The 18,329-nt window shown below is 55.6% G+C and overlaps 2 protein-coding genes across 4 annotated transcripts; one reads left to right on the top strand and one right to left on the bottom strand.

The window, feature by feature from the left end:
* Window positions 1-451: 451 nt before the first annotated feature.
* NAALADL1 (N-acetylated alpha-linked acidic dipeptidase like 1) lies at window positions 452-14,195 on the top strand. The gene is made up of 18 exons (XM_003828601.6): window positions 452-651; window positions 738-910; window positions 994-1,115; window positions 1,498-1,620; window positions 4,289-4,572; window positions 4,674-4,778; window positions 5,452-5,537; window positions 5,691-5,810; window positions 10,632-10,717; window positions 10,802-10,865; window positions 10,969-11,036; window positions 11,275-11,366; window positions 11,448-11,538; window positions 12,487-12,568; window positions 12,651-12,824; window positions 12,899-12,986; window positions 13,099-13,191; window positions 13,556-14,195. The coding sequence occupies exons 1-18, from the start codon at window positions 467-469 to the stop codon at window positions 13,740-13,742; spliced, it is 2,223 nt and encodes a 740-aa protein (XP_003828649.4). The 5' UTR covers window positions 452-466; the 3' UTR covers window positions 13,743-14,195.
* On the bottom strand, window positions 14,185-18,120 carry SAC3D1 (SAC3 domain containing 1). Of its 3 annotated transcripts, none has more exons than XM_034932968.3 (2): window positions 17,146-18,120; window positions 14,185-14,788 (listed from the first exon to the last, which is right to left on the bottom strand). In XM_034932968.3, the coding sequence occupies exons 1-2, from the start codon at window positions 17,855-17,857 to the stop codon at window positions 14,286-14,288; spliced, it is 1,215 nt and encodes a 404-aa protein (XP_034788859.3). In that variant the 5' UTR covers window positions 17,858-18,120; the 3' UTR covers window positions 14,185-14,285. The 3 variants fall into 3 exon arrangements, with proteins under 3 accessions (XP_034788859.3, XP_034788860.3, XP_063464630.1); XM_034932969.4 differs by having other exon boundaries at window positions 17,084-18,112; XM_063608560.1 differs by lacking the exon at window positions 14,185-14,788 and adding an exon at window positions 15,846-15,985 and having other exon boundaries at window positions 17,146-18,113.
* Between the last annotated feature and the right edge of the window lie 209 nt (window positions 18,121-18,329).

The raw sequence follows: 18,329 nt of genomic DNA, 5'->3' as shown, positions 1-18,329 counted from the left end.
GCCCAAGGTCACACAGCTTACGTCCAGCAAGAAGGGGGATCTCAACTCAAAATCTGCTCAGGCAGGCAGGGCTGGGTATGCTGTAGATCAGCTGCCTTGGAGGGAGGCAGAGGCAGTGAGGGTGGGCAGTGGGCACGGCCCTGCTGTGAACACAGGAGCTCTGAGTTCCAGCCCTGGCTTGGCCTCTGTTTTCCTGGGACACCCTGGATGAGCCCCTTCCCTCTCGGCTTCAGTGTCCCTGGGTGACCTTGCTGCCCTTGGAGAGCCATTCCAGGCAAATGGTGCAGGATGTGGTGGATGTGGATGGCTCCTGGCTCTCACTGCGGGATGTTCCCTCACTCTCCCTGCCAGCTGGGGGTCAAAGGGCAGTGCCACCCATGGGGTAATGTTTAACCAGGCACGACACCCCCTCTATAGGGAATAACCTATAGACCAGTCCTACCCCAGCTGGCCAAGAGTCTGCAGGATGCAGTGGACGAAGGTGTTGGGGCTGGGGCTGGGGGCTGCTGCCCTCTTGGGGCTGGGGATCATCCTTGGCCACTTTGCCATCCCCAAAAAAGCCAACTCACCGGCCCCCCAGGACCTGGACCTGGAGATCCTGGAGACCGTCATGGAGCAGCTGGATGCCCACAGGATCCGGGAGAACCTCAGGTGAGAGGTGGGGCCATCTGCTCCTCCGTTTGCCAGAGGCCCCCTCCCTGATGCTGGCCCTGCCTCTCCCTCTGCCCACCCTGCAGAGAACTCTCCAGGGAGCCACACCTGGCCTCCAGCCCTCGGGATGAGGACCTGGTGCAGCTGCTGCTGCAGCGCTGGAAGGACCCAGAGTCAGGCCTGGACTCAGCCGAGGCCTCCACGTACGAAGTGCTGCTGTCCTTCCCTAGCCAGGAGCAGCCCAACGTCGTGGACATCGGTGAGGTCCTGCCCAGTCTTGGGAATGCCCGGGGGGGGGGGGAGTTGCTGGGCCCAGCCATGATACTGCCACCCCTCCAACAGTGGGCCCCACTGGGGGCATCATCCACTCCTGCCACCGGACTGAGGAGAACGTGACCGGGGAGCAAGGGGGTCCAGATGTGGTACAACCCTATGCTGCCTATGCTCCTTCTGGAACCCCACAGGTGGGCCCAGAACCCCCCCTACTGCCCTGGCCCAGCTCCCTTGGTTCCACCCAGGGTTCTCCCCACCCTGACCCAGGGAACGTGCCTCAACTGGGGCACAGCGCGCCCTCCCGAATTTACTCACCGGGACACTCCATCGCTGCTCCTTTCCTCCATCAGTCATTCAACAAACACTAGTGGCTCTGCTCAAGGCCAGGTCTGTTACAGGGCACCCAGACATGGAGGAAACGAGGGGTGACTGTTCTTGGGGAGCTTACAAGCTCTGGGTGAGGTGGGGGAACAGAATCTAAATTCTCCCTCCTGCCATGCAAACTTCCACCCCCCCTTCCCCACCCACACTTCGCTGGGCCCAGCTCTAAGGATCACCCCCTCTTGGGACTAGGGCCTCCTTGTCTATGCCAACCGGGGCGCGGAAGAAGACTTTAAGGAGCTACAGACTCAGGGCATCAAACTTGAAGGCACCATCGCCCTGACTCGCTATGGGGGTGTAGGGCGTGGGGCCAAGGTGAGTGGCAGCCCCCCAGTGCAGGAGGCCTCGGTGAGGAAGGGGCTGGGCAGTGGACTGGAGGAAGTGAGGGGAAGGGGAAGGAGAAGAGGCAGTGTTGAGTGGGGAACCAAGCCCCAGGGTGGGGCAGGAAAGGCAAGGTGTTTTCGGGTTGTCCCACCAATGGGCTGTGTGGCCTCGGATGCCTCCCTGACCCTCTCTGAGCTGTAGGAAATAAAGGGGTTGAGTACAATTTTCAGGTTTGGTATTCCAGAAGTCTAAGTCCTCCTGTGAAATAGTTTTGAATATTCAACTTAAGTCCCTCATGTTGGCCCTCTCCCTGCCATTTCTTTTCCATCAAAAATTCTGACTAGGGGCCGGGCGCTGTGGCTCACGCCTATAATCCCAGCACTTTGGGAGGCCGAAGTGGGCAGATCACCTGAGGTCAGGAGATCAAGGCCAGCCTGGCCAACATGGTGAAACTCCATCTCTACTCAAAATACAAAATTAGCCACGCATGGTGGTGCATGCCTGTAATCCCAGCTACTGGGGAGGCTCAGGCAGATGAACTGCTTGAACCTGGGAGGCAGAGATGGTAGTGAGCTGAGATTGCACCACTGCACTCTCCAGCCTGGGAGACAGCGAGACTCTGATTTAAAAAAAAAAAAAAAAAAAAAAAAAAAAGACTGGGCGTGGGCGTGGTGGCTCACGCTTGTAATCCTAGCACTTTGGGGGGCCAAGGCAGGCGGATTGCCTGAGTTCAGGAGTTCAAGACCAGCCTGGGCAACACGGTGAAACCCCATCTCTACTAAAATACAAAAAAAAAAAAATTAGCTGGGTGTGGCAGCGTGCACCTGTAGTCCTAGCTACTCAGGAGGCTGAGGCAGGAGAATTGCTTGAACCCAGGAGGTGGAGGTTGAAGTGAGCCAAGATTGTGCCACTGCACTCCAGCCTGGGCGACAGAGCGAGACTCCATCTCTAAAAACAAAAAACAAACAAACAAACAAAATTAATATAAAAAGAGTAGAATGAGAGAGGGGAAGGGATAGTTGGTATTTAATGGGGACCGAGTTTCGGATTTGTCAGATGAAGAGTTCTAGAGATGAATGGTGGTGATGTTGCACAATATGGATGTACTGAATGCCACTGAACTGCATACTCCACATGCTAAGTTTATGTTATGTGTATTTTACCACAATTTTTTAAAAAGTGGGCTGGGCGCGGTGGCTCATGCCTGTAATCCCAGCACTTTCGGAGGCCAAGGCAGGTGGATTACCTGAGGTCAGGAGTTCGAGACCAGCCTGGCCAACATGGTGAAACCCTGTCTCTACTAAAAATACAAAAAATAGCCGCTCATGGTGGCAGGCACCTGTAATCCCAGCTACTCAGAGGTTGAGGCAGGAGAATCACTTGAACCCAGGAGGCAGAGGTTGCAGTGAGCTGAGATCAAGCCATTGCACTCCAGCCTGGGGGACAAGAGCAAGACCTCATCTCAAAAAAAAAAAAAAAAAAAGGTGTCCATAATAAGAGCTGGGAAAAGAGAAAGAAAGAAGGAAGGTGGAGAGAAAGGAAGGAAGAAAAGAAAGGGAAAAAAGGAAAAGGAAAAGAAAAAGAAAGGGGAACAAGCAGTGTAGAAATACACAGATTATTCATTAACCATCACCACTACCCATTTCCAGAACCTTTTCATCATTTCAAACAGAAACTTTATTTAACAATAACTCCCCAGGTCCCTGCCCCAGCCCCTATTCTATTTTCTGTAACCTCAATTCTACTTTCTGTCTCTACGAGTTTGCCTATTCTAGGTACCTCGCATAAGTGAAAGTATAAGATATTTGTCTTTTTATGTCTGGCTTATTTCACTTAACATCTTCAAGGCTCATTGATGTATCAGAACTTTATTTCTTTTTAGGCTGAATAATATTCCATTGTTTTTTGTTTGTTTGTTTGTTGGGGTTTTTTTGAGACAGAGTCTTGCTCTGTCACCTAGGCTGGAGTGCAGTGGCATGATCTCAGCTCACTGCAACCTCCACCTCCCAGGTTCAGGCGATTCTCGTGCCTCAGCCTCCCAAATAGCTGGGACTACAGGTGTGTACCACCACACCTGGCTAATTTTTGTATTTTTAGTAGAGACAAGGTTTCACCATGTTGGCCAGGCTGGTCTTGACCTCAGGTGATCTACCTGCTGGTCTTGACCTCAGGTGATCTCCCTGCTGGTCTTGACCTCAGGTGATCCCACCTCAGGTGATCTGCCTGCCTCAGCCTCCCAAAGTGTTGGGATTACAGGCGTGAGCCACCACACCCGGCCTCCATTGTATGTTACAGCCCACATTTGGTTTAGCCATTCATCTGTTGATGGACACTTGGGCTATTTCCTCCTTTTGGCCGTTGAGGATAATGCTGCTGTGGACATGAGTACACAACTGTGTTATTTTATGCAGCTTCATGGTATTCCACTGTAGGATGTCCCTGTTATTCAACCAGACTCCACTGATAGGCACGGGCTTGGCTGTGCCGAACTGGCCTTTACTGTTGCAAGAGGCACTGCCATAAATGACTTGTGCAAACGTCATCTTGCCCATGGAAGATTGGTCTATCCTGGCTTCCACAGTCGAGGAAGGAGGAAGAGGAATAGGACATATCTGGTCCCGGTCCCTCCCTTACACACAGCCTCCTCTGCCCACTGCAGGCTGTGAACGCTGCCAAGCACGGGATAGCCGGGGTGCTGGTGTACACAGACCCTGCTGACATCAACGATGGGCTGAGCTCACCCGACGAAACCTTTCCCAACTCCTGGTACCTGCCCCCCTCAGGAGTGGAGCGAGGCTCCTACTACGAGTATTTTGGGGACCCTCTGACTCCCTACCTTCCAGCCGTCCCCTCTTCCTTCCGCGTGGACCTTGCCAATGTCTCCGGATTTCCCCCAATTCCTACACAGCCCATTGGCTTCCAGGATGCAAGAGACCTGCTCTGGTGAGTTTGTGCCCTGGGGTGTCCTGCCCAGCCCCCAGTGGCCTCCAGACTTCAAGCCCCACACTCACATTTACCCTGAAGGGCCTCTTCCTCCTCCCCAGTAACCTCAACGGAACTTTGGCCCCAGCCACCTGGCAGGGAGCACTGGGCTGCCACTACAGGTTGGGTCCCGGCTTCCGGGCTGACGGAGACTTCCCAGCAGACAGGTGAGATGCAGCCAGACCAGGTCTCCCTCAGTTGCCCTCTCCCCCAACTCACCTCTCCCCTTCCCTTGTGATGATGTTCCCTCTTTCCACTTCAAAACCTGACCTTTTTCCCTTTCTTCTGTCTCCCAGACCCTCTCCTGACCCCAAAATATGTCTTGTTTTTGGGGAAGCCCGTGAAACAGCTGCTGCTGTTTCCTGCGGGGATTCCCCTGCCCCTCCCACCTCATCTTGACGTCTGCACCCCACGACTCCCTCTCTTGAAGATGCCAAGCTCCTTCCCAAATCAGGGCCCCTGCCACTCCCAACCTGCACCAACCTCCCTCCCTACAGCACCCACTGGCCTCCAGGTGCCCTCTCCTCCCAGGCCCCTTCACCCAGCTGTTCCTGTCCTCCTGGTCTGTCTCACTCAGGAGAGGGAGGCCCCACGAGCACCAGGTCCACATCTGTCGCCGTCATTGCCCAGAGCCTAGTCAGGGACTAAGTACCCAATAAGTACCTACCCAGCGAGTAGGCAGGAGAGCCTGGCTCCAGCCTTGCTGCCTCTCTTGGTACTTCGGGGCCAATGAATGACCTTGCCACGTCACTTTCCAGCTCCGGGCCTCAGTGTCTCCTGCACTGGGTGGGGGGCAGTGGGCAAGGCCAAGAGTCTTCTCACACCCTTCACCCTCCCCAGCCAGGTGAATGTGAGCGTCTACAACCGCCTGGAGCTGAGGAACTCTTCCAACGTCCTGGGCATCATCCGTGGGGCTGTGGAGCCTGGTGAGCCCTCCTCTTGCTGCCTGCACCCCAGGCCCCTGCTCTGCTCTGGATGCCGCTGTCCTCATCCAGCCCTGCCCTTGCCACCACCCAGCCCAGCTCCCCCTGCCCACCTCTCCCTCTCCTCTGGTTCTCTGCCCCTTTTCCTCTGGCCAGATCGCTACGTGCTGTATGGGAACCACCGAGACAGCTGGGTGCACGGGGCTGTGGACCCCAGCAGTGGCACCGCCATCCTCCTGGAGCTCTCCCGTGTCCTGGGGACCCTGCTGAAGAAGGGTGAGGCGGCCCCCTCCCCTGGACCAGGGACCTTCGCCCCCGGAGGTCCCCTTCCTGTTCCACCTCCTCTCCCTCACACTGCAGTGCTCCTTGTGCCATGCCTGAGGGCCCTGGGGGCAGACATGCATGACACCAGCCTTGGCCTGCAGCAGCCCAGTGTGGTACAGGGAATAGACTGTGGGTTGATTCATGTGCCGCTTCCAAGTGCCTCCCGTGTGCCTGGATGGAGCGAGGCCCGATGCTGCTGTGAAGCAGGCAGCGCCCAGGCTCTGCCCTCCGGGAACTTTAGCTCAGCTGGGTCAGGGACGGCAGCCGATTGTTAACTCCGATGTCTCTAATGTCTTGTGTGCCTTTGACGTGGCAGGCCAGGTTGGGACAAGTCTCTCAGTGGAGGCAGCACTTCAGCGTTTCAGTGCTTCAGGGAAGGAGAGGAGGGCAAGGAGGTGGCAGCCGGAAAGGAGGTGGGCAGGGCTGGGCGAGGTGGCAGAGCAGGCAGGGCCAGGCCAGGCTGAGGAGTTTGGAGTTCAGTCCAAGGGTTGTGGGAAGCCGGTGAAGGATTTCACGCAGGAGAGGGACATGATAGAGTCCTCATGTGAAACGGCTCCTGGCCAGGCACAGTGGCTCACGCCTGTAATCCCAGCACTCTGGGAGGCCGAGGCAGGCAGATCACGAGGTCAGGAGTTCGAGACCAGCCTGGCCAACATGGTGAAACCCCGTCTCTACTAAAAATACAAAAATTAGCAGGGCATGGTGGTGTGCACCTATAGTCCCTGCTACTTGGGAGGCTGAGGCAGGAGAATCATTTGAACCTGGGAGGCAGAGGTTGCAGTGAGCTGAGATCGCGCCACTGCACTCCAGCCTGGAGAATGGAGCAAGACCCCGTCTAAAAAAAAAAGCGGGGAGCAGGGGAAGGGCACGCCACATAGGGGGGCCAGGCAGACGCTTGTCATTCCAGGGCTGGAGATGCTGTGGGGCTTGGACCAGGATGGAGGGCAGTGGGGCAGGGACAGGCTGCTGGGCCCGGGTCTGCTGGCTCCAGGGGCAAGAGGGAGGACAAGTCGAGGGCTGTGGTCTAAGCGACTCGACATTAGTGCCATTTAAGAAAAATAACTGGGCGGATCTAGGACAGATCTAGAAGGAAGATGTGAATCTGGGTCTTCCCATATTAATTTCTTGTTTTAGTTTTAGTTATTTATTTTTATAGAGATGGGGTCTCGCTGTGTTGCCTAAGCTGGTCTTGAACTCCAGGACTCAAGTGATCCACAGGCGTTGAGTTCCCACGCCAGGCCCTCTTTCGTTAGTTTTAAAAATTCATGGTAAAATATACATAACAAAATTGACCAGTTTTACGTTTGTAAGTATTTGATTCAGTGGCATTAAGTACATTTCTAAAGTTGTGCAACCATCACTGCCATTGGCTCCAGAACTTCTTCATCTTCCCTTACATATAATATCCCAGAGTGCTAAGCATGGCATTTGAACCGATACCCACTCAACTGTAATTGCACACAAACACGCCACTGCTGTCAAACTCCATCCCCCCGCTTGTATGATATGATGTCGCAGTTCAGAAATGAGACCTGAAGTCTGGCCACAGTGGTTCATGCCTGTTATCCCTGCACTTTCGGAGGCTGAGGTGGGCGGATTGCTTGAGCCCAGGAGTTCGAGACCAACCTTGTGAGACCTTGTCTTTACAAAAAATAAACATAAAAAAATAGCCAGGCGTGGTGGCATGTGCCTGTGGTTCCAGCTACTTCGGAGGCTGTGTGGGAGGAACACTTGAGCCTGGGAGGTTGAGGCTGCAGTAAGCCGTGATCACGCTACTGCACTCCAGCCTGGGCAACAGAAAAGGACCCTGTCTAAAAAAAAAAAAAGAAAAAAAAGAAAGAAAGAAAGAAAGAAAGGAGAGAGAGACTTGAGAGATGACTTGGGGAGTTGGTAGCAAAACAGTCTGTGAAACCACAGGTGTTGCTGAGATCAGCTCAGAAGCCAGGGGTGGAGGGAATGGACAAGCTTGTGGAGAGAGGCTGGGCTTTCGACTTTACCCTTATGGGTAGCGCAGAAATTCCCATATTTTTTTGTTTGTCAAAGTGTTGTATGTTGAAATAATTTCAGACTTACAGAGATGTAAAAATAGTACAAAGAAGCCTCTTATACAGACACTCCTAATATTAATGTTTCATCACGTTTGCTTTCTATCTCTGTATAATATATGGGCCAGGCACGGTGACTTATGCCAATAATCCCAGCACGTTGGGAGGCAGAGGCAGGAGGATCGCTTGAGCCCAAGAGTTTAAGACCAGCCTGGGGAACATACCGAGACCCCTGTCTCTACAAAAAATAGGGGAAAAAAGCCTTGGCTATTTATAATATAACTATATATGTTTTTGTCTGAAGTATTATTATTATTATTATTTTGAGACACAGTCTTGCTCTGTGACCCAGGCTGGAGTGCAGTGGCGCAATCTGGCTCACTGCAACCTCTGCCCTCCAGGTTCAAGCCATTCTCCTGCCTCAGCCTCCCGAGTAGCTGGGATTACAGGCATGCGCCACCACGCCTGGCTAATTTTTGTATTTTCAGTAGAGATGGGGTTTTACCGTGTTGGCCAGGCTGGTGTCGAACTCCTGACCTCAGGTGATCCACCCGCCCCGGCCTTCCAAAGTGCTGGGATTACAGGTGTGAGCCAATGTGCCCAGCCAATTTTCCACAACTTTTTTTTTTTTTAATTTAGACAGAGTCTTGCTCTGTCGCCCAGGTTGGAGTGCAGTGGCGCCATCTCGGCTCACTGCAAGCTCTGCCTCCTAGGTTTGCGCCATTCTCCTGCCTCAGCCTCCCGAGTAGCTGGGACTACAGGCACCCGCCACCACGCCTGGCTAATTTTTTGTATTTTTAGTAGAGATGGGGTTTCACCGTGTTAGCCAGGATGGTCTCAATCTCCTGACCTCGTGATCCGCCCACCTCAGCCTCCCAAAGTGCTGGGATTACAGGCGTGAGTCACCGCGCCAGCCCCCACAACTTTTAAATACTTCCAGCTGGGCGTGGTGGCTCATGCCTGTAATCCCAGCACTTTGGAAGGCCGGGGTGGGTGGATCACCTGAGGTCAGGAGTTCAACACCAGCCTGGCCAATGTGGTAAAACCCCATCTCTACTGAAAATACAAAAATTAGCTGGGCGTGGTGGTGGGTGCCTGTAATCCCAGCTACTCGGGAGGCTGAGGCAGGAGAATCGCTTGAACCTGGGGGGCAGAGGTTGCAGTGAGCTGATTGCGCCACTGCACTCCAGCCTGGTTGATGAGAGTGAGACTCCGTCTCAAAAAAAAGAAAAAAATATTTTTTGAGACAGGGTCTCACTCTGTTGCCCAGCCTGGAGTGCAGTGGTGCAGTCAGCTCACTGCTTGCTCGACCTCCTGGGCTCAAGCGATCCTCCTGCCTCAGCTTCCTGATTAGCTGGGACTACAGGTGTGTGCGCCACCAAGCCCTGATACTTTTTTACTTTTTGTAGAGACAAGGTCTTGCTGTGTTACTGAGGCTGGTCTCGAACTCTTGGGCTTAAGTGATCCTCCTTGCCTCAGCCTCCCAAAGTGTTGGGATTACAGGCGTGAGCCACTGTGCCCAGTGATGACCTTGATAGCAAAATAATTTTTTGGCCCAAGCTCCAATCCAGGATCACACTAGTGATCTGGTTACTAGTTTCCTTTAGTCTATAATAATTGTTTAGCTGTTCTTTGTCTTTCATGATCCTGCTATTATTATCCTATTATTTTGTCAAATAACCCTCAATTTGGGTTTGGCTCATTTGATTTAGATTATATATTTTTGGCAGAAAAAATTGTAAAAATGTATAATTGCAAGCGTGTAATCACATCACACTGAAAAATTCTTCATTTGCTGGTTGCGGTGGCTCACACCTGTAATCTCAGCACTTTGGGAGGCTGAAGTGGGTGGATCACTTGAGCTCAGGAGTTCAAGACTGGCCTGGGCAACATGGAGAAACCCCATCTCTACCAAAAATACAGTAATCGGCCAGGCGCGGTGGTGTGTGCCTGTGGTCCCAGCTACTTGGGAGGTTGAGGTGAGAGGATCGCTGGACCCCAGGAAGTTGAGGGTGTGGGGAGCCGAGATCGCACCACTGCACTCCAACCTGGGCCACAGAGTGAGACTCATTCCCTCAGGCTGGATGCAGTGGCACGATCTCAGCTCACTGCAACCTCTACCTCCCAGGCTCAAGCGATTCTCCTGCCTGAACCCGGGAGGCGGAGCATCCTGCAACCTGGCTTCCACCTCCAGTCCCTATACCCACAGTGTGGAGCCAAATATCTGGATTTGAAACTGGCTCTGCTGCCTACCAGCCGTGTGACCCTGGGAAAGTCATTTAGCTTCTCTCAGCTTCTTCAACTGTGAAATGGAAATAATAATAGTATCTCCCTCAAGGCATTGTTGTAGGGATTGGTTCCACGTGGATAATGCCCTAACAGGAAATGTTCCTGTGTTATCACCAAGTGAAGATGGCTATGGAGTTTGGCCTGGAGGCGGGGGTTGAGGGTGGAGGGTCGGAAGTCTTCCCAGAGCATGCCCACAGAGAGAGAGGGGCAGTAGGCATTCTGGTAGAAGGGACCACCCGACCCTTCAGGGGGCTTGGAGTTGGGGTCAGTGTTTGGTGCGGGAGCCTCCTGGAAGGCCTGGCTGCAGGGTGCCAGGACATCCTGTCACCAGCTGCCCCGCCTTTTCCCGCTCTCCCCTCCTCACGTCAGCAGCCTTTCTCCTAAGGCACCCTAGGATCAGGAGGACCCTGTCCTCCAACCCTCTATCCCCCATTCCCAGGCACCTGGCGTCCTCGCAGATCAATCGTGTTTGCGAGCTGGGGGGCTGAGGAGTTTGGGCTCATTGGCTCCACGGAATTCACAGAAGTGAGTGGCCCTACAGGGTAGGGGATCGAAAGGGGTTCCCAGGACAGAACGGCGCGGGGCTGACGTCGCCCCTCGCACCCGCAGGAGTTCTTCAACAAGCTGCAGGAGCGCACGGTGGCCTACATCAACGTGGACATCTCGGTGTTTGGTATGCGGGTGGTGGGGCAGGAAAGGGGAGGAGACGGCGGGACGACTGGGTGGGTAAAAGAAGGGGCTGGGGCCCAAATAGTCTTTCTCCCCTCCTCCCACAGCCAACGCTACCCTTAGGGTGCAGGGGACGCCCCCTGTCCAGAGTGTCGTCTTCTCTGCAACCAAAGAGGTGGAAGGGGGCAGGCCGGGCGGGGCTGAACTAGCTGGGGCGGGCCGCGTGCGGCGGAGGCCGCACGGGTGGGCGGGGCTGGGGAGTGGTACTCTCTAGATCTGCTGGGGCTGGACTGAGGCTGGGGCAAGCCTCGTCAGGACTGGACCACGGGTGGGCAGGAGACCGGTGGAGAACCCGCCCTGTTGTTGGGGCTGGGGAGGGCCGCGCACCGAGACTAAATTCTCCTTCCGGCCAGATCCGCTCACCAGGCCCTGGCGACCTGAGCATCTACGACAACTGGATCCGGTACTTCAACCGCAGCAGCCCGGTGTACGGCCTGGTCCCCAGGTAAGCCCAGGGACAGAAGGGGGCCCGGAGCGAGGCGGTCCGGCCCAGCGCTCTTTATCCCGGCCCCCTTCCTTCCCGCAGCTTGGGTTCTCTGGGTGCTGGCAGCGACTATGCACCCTTCATTCACTTCCTGGGCATCTCCTCCATGGACATCGCCTATACCTATGACCGGGTGAGCAGGCGCCCCTCCGTCCCTGCCTCGGTACCTTGCTGCATGCGCCCCCTCCTCTCCTTGTGGCTGTTCTCATACAGACTGAACCCTGCACCTTTACTCATTGCTACCTCTGCCAAGTTTCTTAAAAAAATACACACACACACAGAAATACACACACACGTTTTATATAGACGGAGTCCTGCTTTGTTGCCAGGCTGGTCTTGAACTCCTGGGCTCAAACCATCCTCCCGCCTCAGCCTCCTAAAGTGCTGGGATTACAGGTGTGAGCCTTGGTGCCCGGCCTCTGCCAAGTTTAACCTTTTCAAGCACCTCTTTATGCTCATCTATGTTATTTTATCAAATGTAAGATACTACTGATTATAAGATGTGCCATTATGTTATGCAATATTCAGGAAGGGAAAAAAAAAACCACCGCTTCCAACCAGTTGTAAGATGGCATTGCCTGTGAGAAGCATTCTGTTTCCAAAGATCTTAAAATGTAGGGGCGGGGGTGGGAGGGGGGAAGTTAATCTCAGCATTGATTAACTCAGACCATTGGCGTGAGCGTTGGCATGAAGGTAAAAACAAGACAAGGGGTGCAGAGTGCCCAGCTGGCACCTCCCTGTTTGATGCTCCAAAAAGTATGTTCTCCACCTCACAGCCACAGCGATTATTGGTAGTAGAGCTGGGATTTGAATCTATCTGACCCCAAAGCCCCAGGTTCTTCTCCTTTCTGTGAAACTGGAAACTGGCACCAGACCCAGCTCTTCCACTAATTAGCTATGTAATATCAGCAGGTTAACCTCTCTGAGCTTCAGTTTCCTTTTCTGTGGGAATTCTAGAAGCCACCTCACAGACATGGCCAAGATTCAGTGGAGATAATGCCCACATTTTGCAGCTCACTGGAGGTACACCTTCTCCCACTTCCCATCCCAAGCCTGTCACCTCTGGGCTTTGTTCCCCCAGAGCAAGACTTCAGCCAGGATCTACCCCACCTACCACACAGCCTTTGACACCTTTGACTATGTGGACAAGTTTTTGGACCCAGGTGAGGAGGGAGACAAGGGGCATCCTGAGACCAGGACAGGAGAGGCTGAAGACTGAGCCCTGGCCTTGTCACCTTGCCGCAGGCTTCAGCAGCCATCAGGCTGTGGCCCGGACAGCGGGGAGTGTGATTCTCCGGCTCAGTGACAGCTTCTTCCTGCCCCTCAAAGTCAGTGACTACAGTGAGACACTCCGCAGCTTCCTGCAGGCAGCCCAGCAAGATCTCGGGGCCCTGCTGGAGCAGCACAGCATCAGCCTGGGTAGGCACAGCCCTGACCCTGAGGTATGGGGAGCCCTGCACCCCCAGGACTGAGCCACTGCTTGTTCCTCACAGGGCCTCTGGTGACTGCAGTGGAGAAGTTTGAGGCAGAAGCTGCAGCCTTGGGCCAACGCATATCAACACTGCAGAAGGGCAGCCCTGAGTGAGCAAGGGCAGCGGGCAGGGGCTGGGAGGGCAGCACCCAGGGCAGGATACCAGGCTGGTAGCTGGGCTGCTGGCTCCAGGGTGACTGGCAGTTCCTGCCTCCCCACCAGCCCCCTGCAGGTCCGGATGCTCAATGACCAGTTGATGCTCTTGGAACGGACCTTTCTGAACCCTAGAGCCTTCCCAGAGGAACGCTACTACAGGTGAGTCTGTCCCAGAGTCCTGGGAGGTGCCTCCAGGTGGGGCCGGACAATGGCTCCCCACCTGAGATGAGGTGGTCAGCTTCTCTGCCCTTTAGAGTGCAACCCAGCCACTGAAGAAGATGGGAATGTAAGGCTCAGGGAGGGGAGGAAAGTTGCTTGAGGGTCCCTCTGGGAGCTAGGACTGTAACCCACATTTCCTCCCCCCACCGCCACTGCTGTAAGAGCTCCCTGGCCTTCAGAGACAAGTGGACGGGGGTGCTTTTCTGCCTCGCTGCGTACAGGAGCTGAGCCAGTTCTAGGCCCAGGCTTCTCTTTCCTGGCCCCTGACTGACTGACCCTGATCCTGTCCCATTTCTCTTGTCAGCCATGTGCTCTGGGCACCTCGCACGGGCTCCGTAGTCACATTCCCGGGCCTATCCAATGCCTGCTCCAGGGCCAGGGACACAGCTTCTGGATCTGAAGCTTGGGCTGAGGTCCAGAGACAGCTCAGCATTGTGGTGACAGCCCTGGAGGGTGCGGCAGCCACCCTGAGGCCTGTGGCTGACCTCTGACCCCAGCCCTCTTTCTTCAGCCCTCCCTTTACTCCAACCCTCTCCTGCCTGCTTTCCTGAGATGTCCTGGTCTTCCTTGGTGCCAGAAGGGGGCACTACCACAGGACCCTCTCAAGCTTCTCAGGCAACAGCTTGAGGTCCCTGAGGGGAGTGGCAAGCCCTAATGCAACTCACCCTCATCCTGGTGCTTAGGTGGCAGAGGGTGGGCAGCAGGGGACAGGGATGGGATGGCAAAACCACCAACTGCCCTTGGTGGCGGGTGGGTGGAGATGGGATGCATGCCAACCTCAGATGCCAACTCAGGTCATCAAGGCCAAGGACCAGTGGCGAAAGTGAGTCTTGGGGTACCTTAGGCCTTGCCTAGTCTGCGTTCCTCTCCCTGCATGCTGTGTATCCTAACTCCCTACAACAGCCCCTCAAATAAATCACATCTAGTGACTGGTACCAACAAAACAAGTTCCTTTTATTATCTGGAAACCATGGAAAAAGAAACCTAAGTGCTCTGGCCCAGTCCTGGGGCTCTGAGAGGCTCACGCTCCCTCCTCAGGCTGGGGACCCAGGTCTGTCCGCGCCCTCATCTTCCTCCTCTGCCATGACCACCTCCTCCAGGGTACGTCCTCGAAGTTTGCTCTCCACTAACACCTTGCACGTACTGGCAGGCGGTAGCCCTTCCTCCACGTAGCGACCCCTCAGGAACACAACTCTCTCCTCTCCGTCCAAGGGCAGCCCGTGGGCCTGGCACAGGTCCCGTGCTTCCCTGAGTCCATCCAGGGCCAGGAGGTTGACCATGAAGCCCAGAGGCAAGGTCTGGCCCTTGGGGGTGCTAAAGGCACGAGCGAAGCGGGCCAGGGCTTCCCGGCGGGCATGGCCCACATGGCACTGCACAGCACAACTTGGCAGGTAGGGCAGGGTCTGGAGCAGACGGAACAGGCGGGCAGCATTGCCCTCTCGGAAGGCAGCATCTACCGCCAAGGCCTTGCGGAGGGGCGGGCAGGCGCGCAGGGCAGCAGGCAGCTGTAGAACCTCATGCAGGGCTTCCACCGAGCCTGTGAGAGCGGGAAGCCAGAATGAGGACGCCTGGTCCTTACAGGATCAGGCTCATCTCCCCTCCCAACACCCTGTCCTTCCTCTCTACTCGACCACGCCCCTTCTCTAGGCCTAGCCCAACTTCCCTCTCCCCTCTAAGGGCCAGCCTTTGGCTCCTTCCCCAACCTATATTTGAATGAGTGGCCTCAGGCTCTTGACTTCCTGCAGTCCAGATCCTTACTTACAACACTGAAGTGGGCAGGGTTTACGGATTTGGGAAGCTGGCCCAGATAATTGAATGATTCGCCTGAGAGTGTCCTAGGGCGGGTATGTAGTTGAGCCTGACCCCAGTCCAAGTTTTCTGACTTGGATTTCCCACTACCCTGGCTTCCCTGTACCCACAGTTTTGGAAGCCAACTCTGCCCCACTTTCCCCTGACCACCTGGGAAGGCCCCTTCCTTCAGGAGACTCTGCCCCTGCTTCCCTTCTGGAAGAGTCTCAGACACTGGAACCTTGGCCCTCATTTGTAAACTGGGGTTTCTGACCAATAAGTAGGTTGTGAAGTCAACAGCATTTTGTTAAAATTGTATAGGGCAGGGCTTTTTTTTTTTTTTTTTTTTTTTTTTGAGACAGACTTGCTTTGTCACCCAGGCTGAAGTATAGTGGCTCTTGGCTCACTGCAATCTCCACTACCTCCCAGGTTCAGGCGATTCTCCTGCATCAGCCTCCTGAGTAGCTGGGATTACGGGTATGCGCCACCACACCCAGCTAATTTCTGCATTTTTAGTAGAGAGGGCCCAGCCAGAACACAGCTTATTTGGGCACAGTGGCTCATGCCTGTAATCCCAGCACTTTGGGAGACCAACGCGGTAGGATCACTTTAGCCCAGGAGTTTGAGAGCAACCTGGTCAACATGGCAAGACTCCAATCCCTATATAAAAATAAATTTTAAAAAATTAAAAGGAAAGAAAATCATGGTCCTGCCACTACTACTGTTAACCAGTGCTGTGTCAACAGGCAAGTCACCTCACCACCCTGGGCTTCGATTTCTTCCCCCACTAGACCAGGGATAATTACCATGCCTTCTTCAGAGGAACAGTGTGGACAAAAATAAACCATTCACTGGGCATGATGGCCGCACCCGGCTACTTGGGAGGGTGGGGCAGGAGGATCACTTGAGCCCAGGAATTCGAGTGGCAACATGCGAGATCCCATCTCTACAAAAAAAATTTTTTTAAGTTAGCCGGGTGTGATTGCATACATCTGTGGTCCCAGCTACTTGGAAGGCTGAGGCAGAAGGATCCCTTGAGCCCACGAGGTTGAGGCTGCAGTGAACTATAATTAAGCCACTGTACTCCAGCCTGGGCAAGAGTGAGACCCTGTCTCAAAAAACACAAACAGGCCGGGTGCGGTGACTCACGCCTGTAATCCCAGCACTTTGGGAGGCAGAGGTGAGCTATCATTTTGAGGTCAGGAGTTCGAGACCAGCATGGCCAACATGGTGTTGGCCTGTCTCTACTAAATATCCAAACACTAGCCGGGGTGGTGGCGCAAGCCTGTAGTCCCAGCTCTTTGGGAGGCTGACGCAGGCGAATAGCCTGAACCCGGGAGGCGGAGGTTGCAGTTAGGCAAGATCATGCCACCGCACTCCAGCCTGGGTGACAGAGCTAGACTCTGTCTCAAAAACAAAGAAAGAAACAAATAATAAGAGTTTATTGGAATGCATCGCCCATAGAAAGTATCTCTAATGCCTTAAACTTCTGTCTCAGGTATATTCGTGGGCATATGTGTTCTTGTTTGCTTGGTAACCCTGACTGGGCGGGGAGGTTAAAAGAGTTTGAAAATCAGCCGGGCGCGGTGGCTCACGCCTGTAATCCCAGCACTTTGTGAGGCCAAGGTGGGCGGATCACGAGGTCAGGAGTTCGAGACCAGTCTGACCAACATGGTGAAACCCCCGTCTCTACTAAATACAAAAATTAGCTGGGTGTGGTGGCGCGCGCCTGTGATCCCAGCTACTCAGGAGGCTGAGGCAGAAGAATCGCTTGACCCAGGGAGGCGGAGGTTGCAGTGAGCCGAGATCGCGCCACTGCACTCCAGCCTGGGCGACACAGCGAGACTCAAAAAAAAAAAAAAAGTTTGAAAATCACTATTTAGACCAACTCTCCCTTTCCACCCTTGCCCCCTCCACTTTTATTCCTGAGACAACTAAGACCCAGAGGTGGGCCCGAGGTCCCACGTCGGGGCTCGGTGGATCTTGTGCTGTCCTGGGAGGGGGCTAATGGTGAGATGTTAAAGCTAATCCTTCCTTTCCCTACCTCCACTGTCATGGTGGGCTCCTGTCCCCACGCTCTGCCCAGCCGCCAGGATCCCGACTCACCCAGGTTATAGAGCAGAAAGAGGCCCTGGAAGGCGGGTTGGCGGGGGTGCGGCCCGGCGCCCCGCGCGTAGCAGCGCCGCAGCGAGCCGAAGCCCTCCTGCACCTGGGCCTGCAGCAGCACCGGGTCCGCGGGTCCCCGCGCCGCGTCGGGCCCGAGCCGCGCCACTACGGCCAGCAGCGTGGCCAGTGCCGCCTCCAGCACCACCGCTGCCTCGGCGTCGCCCGCTCCCTGCAGCGCCAGGTCCAGGCGCACAGCTCGCAAGCGGTCTGCCACGAAGCTGGCCACCTCGGCGCGGGCGATGTCGGCGCTCTCCGCCACCTCACCGGCCAGGTAGCGCACGGTGGCCAGCAGCACGGAGGGCGGACGCAACTGGCTGGGCGGGGGCCGGGGCTTGCCGGCGGCGGGTCGGCTGTACTCCTTCACCGCGCGCTGCGGATCGGCGCGGGGCGGGTACTGGCGGCAACCCGGCACCACCTCCAAGCGGTGCAGGCGGTGCTCCCTTTCGCGCTGGGCGCGCTCGGCGGCCGGGCACATGTCCGGGCAGGTGCCCACGGGCAGCTCGCAGCCGGGCATGAGGGGGCTGCGGGGAGACGGTGGGCGCTCAGCATCCCGGGGACAGCAGTGCTGCGGGAAGGCACGCGAGGCCGGCCGGGGGTGGGGAGCGGCGGGTCGGGGCGGGGCTGAACCTGGCTGGGCCCGCCTGCCCGCCATGATCCCCGGCCTTCGGGCCGCCCATCGAGCCACCTCTGTCCTCTCACCCGGTCCAGTCGAGTTGGCCTCCCGAGATGCACTGCGTTGTAGTCCAGCTACGCCTCTGCGGCTCCGCGCGCTCTGGGGCGGCTAACGGCCCCAGTCGAGCGCCAAGTTGAGCTTCGCGCGCTCCCCTTAGTGTTTTTAACGTGTAGCCCGGGCCGCTCCCATGATACACCGGTGTAGTCCCTGCCGCAACCAACCGCTTTGTGGTGAGGCGGGGCGGGGCGGGGCTGAGGCCACGCCTTCCAGCCCGCTGAGCAATCAGGATTTGGCTTTGGGGCCTCTGAGACAGGTACCCGGGCTTTGGGTTCCTCTCCTTCGTCCCTTCCACCCAATAAACCGGCTCCATCGGCTTGTCCTGTATTTCCCTGGAGACTATGCTCCCTATTTTCTAGCTCAGGGGCCAGCAAATGTTTTCTGCAAAGGGCCA

The sequence above is a fragment of the Pan paniscus genome, chromosome 9 (genome assembly GCF_029289425.2).
Source record: "Pan paniscus chromosome 9, NHGRI_mPanPan1-v2.0_pri, whole genome shotgun sequence".
Lineage (NCBI taxonomy): Eukaryota > Metazoa > Chordata > Mammalia > Primates > Hominidae > Pan > Pan paniscus.
Note: the sequence above shows the minus strand (reverse complement) of the source record. Positions and strands in the feature narration are given on the sequence as shown.

What these genes read in the sequence shown, in the direction of transcription:
- SAC3D1 (XM_034932968.3), bottom strand. Translation starts at nt 17,857, where the DNA reads ATGGCGGGCAGGCGGGCCCAGCCAGGTTCAGCCCCGCCCCGACCCGCC. An exon ending in CTTTCTGCTCTATAACCTGG is followed by an intron (nt 14,789 to 17,145) that starts GTGAGTCGGGAT and finishes CCGCTCTCACAG; the next exon opens with GCTCGGTGGAAGCCCTGCAT.
- NAALADL1 (XM_003828601.6), top strand. Translation starts at nt 467, where the DNA reads ATGCAGTGGACGAAGGTGTTGGGGCTGGGGCTGGGGGCTGCTGCCCTC. An exon ending in CTCCTTCTGGAACCCCACAG is followed by an intron (nt 1,116 to 1,497) that starts GTGGGCCCAGAA and finishes TCTTGGGACTAG; the next exon opens with GGCCTCCTTGTCTATGCCAA. An exon ending in CCGTGGGGCTGTGGAGCCTG is followed by an intron (nt 5,538 to 5,690) that starts GTGAGCCCTCCT and finishes TCCTCTGGCCAG; the next exon opens with ATCGCTACGTGCTGTATGGG.